This window comes from Oncorhynchus kisutch, linkage group LG1 (assembly GCF_002021735.2).
Source record: "Oncorhynchus kisutch isolate 150728-3 linkage group LG1, Okis_V2, whole genome shotgun sequence".
In the NCBI taxonomy this organism is placed as follows: domain Eukaryota; kingdom Metazoa; phylum Chordata; class Actinopteri; order Salmoniformes; family Salmonidae; genus Oncorhynchus; species Oncorhynchus kisutch.
The window spans coordinates 33,599,506-33,608,729 of record NC_034174.2 but is presented as its reverse complement, the minus strand read 5'-3'; the positions used below and the strand labels follow the sequence as shown (position 1 = coordinate 33,608,729).

Below are 9,224 nucleotides of genomic sequence, written 5' to 3'. Positions count from 1 at the left end.
TCTACCTGGAACCAAAAAGAGTTATCCAATGGGGTCAGCTGAAGAACCCATTTGGAACCCGTTTTTCTAAGAGTGTAGACTGACCAGGTAAATCCAGGTGCTCTAAGAATTGTGCAAGGTTGGTAGAAACTTATAAAAAATTATTCACAATTGTGATGTCTGCCAAAGGTGCTTCCACCATATGCACTAAATACATCTGAATAAAAAAATGTATTTATTTATTTGGAGTAGGTTGTGTAGATTGCTATGTACATTTTAGATTCAATTTTAAGGCAGCAAAATGTGATTACACTAGCGACTGATTCTAGACCTCATACTCTTTCCCTCTATTCCACTCTTTCTCGCTCTCGCTTTCACATTCTCTCTCTTCTCTTATCTCCCTTTTACTCATCCCTCTCTTACTCATCCCCACAGTGCTCATGTGTTCATGTTAACTCTCCCTCTCTCTCAGGTCTTCTCTTCTTATGTCTCTCCGTTGCTTTCCTGCAGTAAAAGTGCCCATCTGTCCCTTCTCTCCTGTTCCTCTTTCGGTCAATCTACAGTGAAGGAACTGTGGGGTGGAGGGGGTCATCAGGGTCAGAGTCAACACGCCCCGCTCCCACAACCATTCACAGCTCTTTAACACCTAAACCCCTCTCACCCCACACATGCACACACACCCTGCACACCGTCCCTGCCCCCTACTGCCTCATCCCTGTGTTGTGCCGCCCCAACCCCCCTGCTACATCACCCGCCTGGTGTGTGTTAGTTTGTGTGCGTGTGTGTGTGTGTGTGTGTGTGTGTGTGTGTGTGTGTGTGTGTGTGTGTGTGTGTGTGTGTGTGTGTGTGTGTGTGTGTGTGTGTGTGTGTGTGTGTGTGTGTGTGTGTGTGTGTGTGTGTGTGTGTGTGTGTGTGTGTGCGAGAGAACTGAGCCCAGTTGAATAGTACAGGATTATTACAACAGCGAAAGCCTCCCCCTCTGCCCTATGAGGCCAGCCATCTTAATCACCAAACTTCATCCTGCTGCAATCCAGCCTCCGCACATCCACTCTTTCATTAAGAGCTAGCCAATGGATTAGTGTAGCTAAACCAAAAGATTGAGAGAGAGATGAGAGATGAAGTTGAGGGAGGAGAGTGGGAAGTGTCGAGAGGGAAAGAGTGGGAGCGGGTTGAATGGTGTCAGAGAAAAAAAGGAGGAGGGCAACTTGCCTTGTCTGTTGATATTTCTTTATAAAGTAAGATTTCATAACCTTCACTCTGCCTATCAGTGAGACATACAGTGAAGGTATAATATCTACTGTCTGCTCGGTATGAAATATTTGTTCACAAGAGGTTTCTGATCTTTATACTCTGCGAGTGAGTGCAGATGGACTCCACTGTTAGTGACAGTGTCATCATGTCTCTCAGTGAAGAGTGAGCAGGGACTCTCTCCGTCTCCACCATTCTCTCTCGCTCTCTTTGTTTTTTCTCTCTCCTCCTGTCTTCCTCTCTTCATCTCTCTCTCCCCCCCCCCCCCCAATATATTGTTGGCCTGCTTGCTATCAAGACAATCTCCTCATCCTTCAACATTCACCCACAATAACCTTTATTGTTTTCTTGAGAACCACACAGCTTTTTAGAGGTTTCAATTGTTCAAATGCCAGACAGCTTCTGAATAATGTCTGCCCAGCAACACACACCCAATACACACACCCTCGTACAAATACTCGTTGCATCACCATCTTCCACCTGTCTTTGTATGTGTGTGTGTGTGCGTGTGTGTGTGTGTGTGTGCCTATGTGTGTGTGCGTGTGAGCAAAGTAATGTGTCATTCCAATGCTGAATGAAGAGGGATGGGATTGGTTGGAGGCGGGTTTATGAGGGGGTGTAGCTCACCCTCCTGTGCATTTGCCCCCCCTAGCTGTCTGTCAGAGAAATGTCCCTCCCCTCTGTTTCTCCCAGCTGTCTTTCCCTCCAGAGCCAGCAACCTCAGCACAATGCAGGGTCAGGGGTCAAGAGAAAGAACAGGCTGCCTTTACAATGGACCCACAGTGGCCATTTAACAGCAAAACTCCCCTTTATGCATCTCCATTTTTCATGTCTCTCTCTTTCTCTCTCTCTCTTTATCGCTCTCTCCTTCTCTTTCTCTTTATTGCTCTCTCTTTATCTCTCTCTCTCCCTCTCTCTCTCGTTATCTCTCTCTCTCTCTATATCGCTCTCCTCTCTCTCTTTATCGCTCTCTCCTCTCTCCTTCTCCTCTCTCTCTCTTTATCTCTCCCTCTCCTTCTCTCTTTAGCGTTCTTTCTCCTCTCTCTCTCCTTCTCTCTCTCTTGCATGCCCGTTTCTCACTCCCTTTCTGGTCTCCACCTGTAGGCCTAGGGGTGTGTGTGTGTGTTTGTGTGTGTGTGTGCGAGTGTGAGTGCGTGTGTGTGGGAAAAGGATTTTCTCAGGGGTGGTAGCATAATAACAGTAGTCACAGAAGTACTCTCATTTGAAACAACCCCCTCCGTCATCTTCTCTACTCCCTCTCACCTCTCTCATTGTGTTACAACCTGTCCATACTCTCACATATCACTCCCTCCCACTACCTGCAAACACCCTAATTGCAGTTGGTCCTTGACTGTCTTTTGACCTAACAAGACAGTTTTTTCATCTAAACAAACTCACTTTCAGAATTTCACAAAAAAAAAAAAAGTTCACATTGTTTTAATTCATAAAATGTTTGTTAAAAAATACAATCCAAAAGTTTTCAGCTCGAGGAACATTTGTACATTTAAAGGAACATATTTGGCAATGGAGAAAGTGTCTGGACAGAATATTATACAACATATACATACAGTATAATTGATTTAGGAATGTCCATGAACAAGATCCACCTGGCTGATAGTTCAACTTCAATCATATTTTGGAATTTATATTTGTTCTATTCATTACAACAGCAGACATTTGTCATTTCCTCATGGGCAGTTTTCCCCTTGGTAATCAGCAACATTACACTAGCAATATTATATGAGAATCTCTTTTCAGTGTGAAACAGGAAAGAACACACAACAAAGGAGAAATGGACACAGAGAGATAACAGATACACTGTCAGAGTCCGTCAACAATGTAACAAGGACAGCACAAATAGAGAAGGCCAAGACCAAACACATATCAAACGGATAAACACAGCATTACTAACAGCAGTTCATATAAATATTAAATAAGATAATAAATAAATGTATAATGCATTAACGTGAATGATCTGTTTCATGTTCCCAGTGCTGGTCAGAAGTGCTCATAATGTGGTCATAATGTTGTCATAATGTGGTCATAGCGGTCAAGCTGAAGTCCTTCTTCAAGACAGACTTTCCACCAATAGGAACAAGGAATAGGAAATGGTCATGGAAATGGTCAAGTTGTGGGTGCCTTTTAACCTAATCAGCATTCAGAAACAACCGCAGCAAACAACTGGTTTAAAGTCAATCATGAGCAGACTTTGACAGTGTTGAGCCTTAACCTTTACAGTACACAAATGTAAACAACAGTCCACAACAGCACTACCCAGTTGTTCACAACGATGGGCTGCTTTCACAGTGTTCAGTACCGAAGTCTGATTTCTCCCAACACCTCAGTCATAGGTTAAGATGAAGCCAGTTGGGGCAGGGTGATTGTTGTGTTGTTGGAGAGAGTAACATCTGCCCCATCTGTCCGCTCTGGCCCTTAATCCCCATAGACAGTTCCCATCTGCGGGGGTGCCATGTGAGGAGGGTGGTACGAGTCATAGGGCATCTCCAGGGGCAGCTCATAGCGGGTGCTCTGATACAGGCCCATGGAGGAGGGGGGGTAGTGGTGAGGGGGGAGGTAGTGGGGAGAGGACTGCTTGGGCACCAGGTTATTGCCGATGCTGAGCGGGGGTGTTGGGGGGCCATCGTAGGGAGGGGTGTTACAGTCATTAGGGGAGTGGCTCTCGTAAGCCCCTCCTTTCATTCCCCTCAGATGGAGCAGGTGGGCGGAGTCCAATGTGCCATAGGGCGGGCTGGGCAGGCCGGGGGAGGAGTATCTGATTGGTCTAACAGCCATCCCCACCCCTCCCAGGACAGTGGGCCCTCCTCTCCCCCCATTCCTTTCCTCAGGCCTCTCCTCAACAAAACCCCCAGGCCCGAGCTGCAGACAGCCAGCCACTAAGTTGCTGGTGGGCTGGGAGAGGCCTTCACACAGGGTATCCATGAAGGCCCTGCTCTCCGTGGACTGGTCCCCTTCCAGGGCTTCAGACAGGGCACAGATGTAGTTGCGCGCCAGCCGCAGAGTCTCGATTTTGGACAGTTTCTGAGTCTTGGAGTGGCAGGGCATGATGCTGCGCAGGTTCTCCAGCGCGTCGTTCAGCCCGTGCATCCTTGAGCGCTCCCGGGCGTTAGCCTTCACACGTCGCGCCTTGAAGCGCTCCTGCCGGGCTTTGGTCATCCTTTTCCTCTTGGGCCCTCGGCGTTTGGGAGCGTTCCCGTCTCCCTGGCCCTCCTCTTCCTCCTCCTCCTCCTCCTCCTCCATATCCTCGCTGCCCAGCTCCCTGCCCAGGTGGCCCATTCCGCCTGGTCTGTAGCGCTGCGCTTTGATTGGCTTGTCTCCGTCTGGGGAGCTCACGTCATCATCCATCCACTCCAGAGAGCTGACTAACTCCGCCCCCTCGCTGGGCCTTCCGTACGAATTGGCCATCATGGTCTCCTGGAAACAACACACCAACATTAGCAATAGTTCTGACCATAACATATACACTTTTTATCAAATATTTTGTACTAAGAAAACGAGGCTCATCACAACTTTACCCGTTGACTTGTTTTGTCAATCCTGTCCAAAGCTGATGTGAATTGAGAGTAAGTTTTCTACTGATAGACCTACTGATGCTGGGACATTGACCCAAGCTGGTCTTGAGGACCAGACCAGTCTATTTATAGCAGTTTTATCCCACAGCCTAATGAGTTTTAATGACCTTGTGTGACCTACTGTAGTAGCCTCAAGGTGAGCGCTAGATCAGGACGGATCTCGCTTGACCCAGAACAAAAATCTCACGTAATTTAGTTTTATGTTTATGTTGTCTGTCCATGAGAGATTAGGTCAGGACTAGCCTTAGCCTGCTTACTCTACAATCTACTTACAACCACAATCAATTGTCTAAGCTAAGGCCTTTGATTACCGGTTTGGTGCAATGCTTTGGGGGTTCTTTGAATATTTTAGGGATTTTATGTTTTAAGATTTTCATGAAACATGCTGCTTTCATATGTAATCTGTTTGTCTGCAAACAGCGTGCGTAGCCTACAAGGATTATTTTAATCTGAGGGGAGACTTGATCTCGGGAGACTTCAAAACTCTGTAATTCCTCGCTTTTAGGTTGCGGCGGACACCGGGATGCACTCTCAATCTGGGCCATTGCAGGATTTGCTCCCTCCGTGGATGAAGCGGCAACATGGGATTAACTCAAGGTTAGACTACATTCCCGGATCAGTAACAGGGAACTCAGAAAAATCTATTTATAACTCTGCAACAAATTGTTTTTATGATTATGGCGATGATAGGCTAGATTTCACTAGGAGTTTTCACTGTAGGTTTGCCCATAAATTATCTATTTGGGGAGTTCTAGAAAATTATCTTAATTTAGCCTATTAGATCCTCTATAGCAGGGGTAGGCAACTAGATTCGGCCATGGGTCGATTTTTGTCGAAGTGGATGGTCGGGGGGTTGGAAAATAATTTGCACACTGCAAATTGACCACAACTAAGCTCAAATATATATATATATATTTGAAAATAACAATAATTACCGTCATTATATTGAGACACAATCACGTCTCTGTTTTTATTCGTGGGAATACTTTGGTGAATTCCTGGTGATTGTACAGACCAAAAACTTTCAATCTTTTTTTTGTTGAGGCAAAAAAACATTTGGGGAGAAGAAAAAAAAAATTCTGTTGCCGATCCCAGATCTATAGGCCTATTTGAAACTAGGTTTTAAGTGATTTGTCCACAATTTTGTGTGTGTCATTGATTTTTATTCCACACCATAATTTAGTTTGATGAATGATAACCTATAGTATAGGCTACTTTCATACAATTATAAGCCTAATATCATAAATATGTTGTTTCGTTATTGAGATATTTCCCAGCTATGTCAGCAATGATTATGACCATTTTAGGAACAAGCTGATGACCAAAGTGATTCTGAAGCAGGCTGAGCAGGTAGGGTAACCCAGGTTTAGGCTGTCTTTGGATAAATAATCCCTGTTTCGATTTAAAGGGAAAATCTGCAGTTGCCACATCCATTCTTTGGACTTATAAATTAATGATATGTACCCATTGATTCTTGAAGAATATAAGTTATGAATGCCTCATGAGCTTAGTTCAACTGCCACACCCCTTCAGAGCCCAAAATATATGTTTGTTTTACTCCAATGTTTGTAAACAAAGTAAATGTAAACAAACACTTTATAGCTTCAAAACATGGTTAAAACTATCATTTTGATATCATAGATTCTCAGTCCTTGCATTCATAGCTCTGTCTATGAATTTGAGATTGGTTACATTTCTCCAGCCCCATCCGTCAGCTTTTTACAGAAACAGGGGCGAGGACTAGGCTTTGTTATTGTTTCAACTGCTGATTGCCACTTTAAGTAGGCTTACACCTGTTAACGTTTTCCCTTAAGATTATGCCAGGCACATTTTAAGAACAGCAGCCTAGTGCCTAATGATCATGTCGCAGTTCTTAAGAATCCTAAATTGATAACTATTTATTAATCTGTCTGTAGCCTATCTAATTAATCTGTCTGTAGCCTATGCCTCATTCCCGTTACTTAGCCGAATGACCTATGGGCCTAACCCAACATTTAGAAAATTTCAAATAATAACCTACTAGGCTACCCTACCAATTTAGAAATGGTCAAAATTTCACATTTCACATTCAACTTCACATAAATATTATTAAAATATTTGAATAATCAATTATTACTATTCCAATGGGCCTATGCTATTCGAAATATACTATGATCTTTGAAGAAAGAAACATTGACATTCATTCGAAATGAAACAGATGAGGTTGGCCTACCTGATATTTGAAATAACGCTCCCTAGGACCTCCTGTAAGTTGTTATTGGCTGTTGAGCGGATTTAGCCTACAGGTTACTATCTCAATTTGCCTAAAGCACTCAATCTTGAACTTTCTCCCCTGCGTCTCCTTCGCAGTTGTCAGTGTTCCATCCCAGAGTGACGCCTCTCTGCAGTTCACTCCGCAGGGGCCCGGGGTTTTAGCGTCCAACGGACAGACAGGCTCCTCCTCCCGCTCTCTCATCCTCTCGCATCCAATTCATCTGCGCTCGAGCGCGCGCGTGGCCCGGCCCGTGGCCAATGTCATGAACAAAAAAAGTTCACTAGTTCACTAGTGTGTGTGTGTGTGTGTGTGTGTGTGTGTGTGTGTGTGTGTGTGTGTGTGTGTGTGTGTGTTCGTGCGTGTGAAACAAAATCGTTTTAATTAGATTGATAGCCTGCAGGCCTAAGCTCTTATGGCCCATAACATTATTGCGGCACTACATTAGAACATGTTCATAGTTGCAATAGTTTTATTTGTCCAATTTGTATTATCAGTCTGTATCAACAAATAAACAGTGCAACTTTAGCGTAGAGTGAGATGCTCTGCGAGCTTAACCGATTGTGACAGCTTGCGGTTGCGCGTGAGCAGGTGTTTGCGCCATTCCCCCGTAATTCATACATCCGCGTTTGCTGAACCGATATTGGCGTCGGGCGTGAGCTCATTGCACCCAATTACGCTAATTAAATAGGGCTCCAGAGACACCCCTCACGAGACGGGACAGGCGCGGCGCCTGCATAGAGAAGTCCTGAGGTGAAAGACAGAACAAACTAACCGAATGGAGACAGGTCATCTAGCTACAAGTGGGCTGTTATTTGTGTAGCAAGTTGGCCTACTAATTTAGCCAACTCTACAAGTAGGTAGGTTATACCATAGAAATATAATGATTCTAATTATGTGGGTTAATACAGAGCATTTCATTTCCTCATTCTGTGAATTATTTAACAATTATGCTTTTAAAGGGTATGTTCATCTCTGTATAGACTTGACGTTCAATAGATACACTGTGTGTGTGTGATTGTGTGAGGGAAAGATAGAGAGAAATGGAGGGAAGTGCCACTGTCCCATGAGAGAAAGAATCACATGTGCTCATGCTGGAGGGAGCGGTGAGTGAGGGGTTGGATGGGGGGACTGCCTGTGCACCCAACGGATGTGTCTCACACTCCCCAGCCGACCCCCCCCCCCCCCCCCCCCCACCACCACCTCCACAACCACCCCCTTCCTCTCCCTCTCCCTCTCCCTCTGGGTCAATGCCTGTCCTACTCCACACCTGCAACCCAGAATGGAAATAACTGAGCCAGGCCTTGCTCTTCCCCAGAGTGGGAATAGCCTCACTTTGGCAGACTCAAAAGCAAACTATGGGTGACACAAAACAAGACAAAAATAAACATATGCCATTTAGGTATGAAGACAAGCTGCCACTTTTCTCTTCCAATTCATCATTTTTTTTGTTCTCTTTAATTTTCACACATTTCAATTTATCTGGAGCAAAATATAACTGGAGCAACATTAAAGAGGGAGAAATATCCCTATTCCACAAGTGGTAAAGAGGAAGATATGATTGCTGTCATGTGCCTTAGTCCCCTTGGTGTTGGTCATGCACTATGAACTTTTCTGACAGATGGCTCATACTTCTTTCCTCTTCCCCCTCTTTTCTCGTTCAGTAACTATCTGCTAGCGGCTCAGATGTACTTGTATTCTCACCTGACCTAACATTGACCCCTAAGGACTCTCCCTCCTCACCTTGCCTTGTGTCGGTATGTTTGTATGTTTGCTTGAGAGGGCAGCAGTTTCAGCTGCAGAGGGCAGACCCCCCCCCCCCCCCCCCCCCCCCCCCACACACACACACACACACACACACACACACAAACACACACAGGCACACAACCTCTTCCTGAATCCCCAGCGCTCCTGTTTTCAGTTACAGTAGGGAGAGGGGGCTGTGTCCATCTGTCAGACAGGGAGTCCTATGAGAAATCTTGATACCCTGGTTGGGAATGAGGAGAGAGCACTTACATGTGTGTGTGTTGGTGGGGGGTTGGGTGTTGCAATTTGTCTGGAAAGACTGCATGTGCAACAATAATCAAGTTGTAAACACTTTTATTCACAATATCACGTATCAGAAATTATGCTATTACAATGTGCAATAGATTTTT

At 45.0% G+C, this 9,224-nt stretch overlaps 1 protein-coding gene across 1 annotated transcript; it reads right to left on the bottom strand.

Moving 5' to 3' along the window:
* Positions 1–2,649: 2,649 nt before the first annotated feature.
* Positions 2,650–7,212, bottom strand: LOC109874073 (neurogenic differentiation factor 4-like). The gene is made up of 2 exons (XM_020465869.2): positions 7,030–7,212; positions 2,650–4,659 (listed from the first exon to the last, which is right to left on the bottom strand). The coding sequence occupies exon 2, from the start codon at positions 4,651–4,653 to the stop codon at positions 3,661–3,663; it is 993 nt and encodes a 330-aa protein (XP_020321458.1). The 5' UTR covers positions 4,654–4,659; positions 7,030–7,212; the 3' UTR covers positions 2,650–3,660.
* Positions 7,213–9,224: the final 2,012 nt, after the last annotated feature.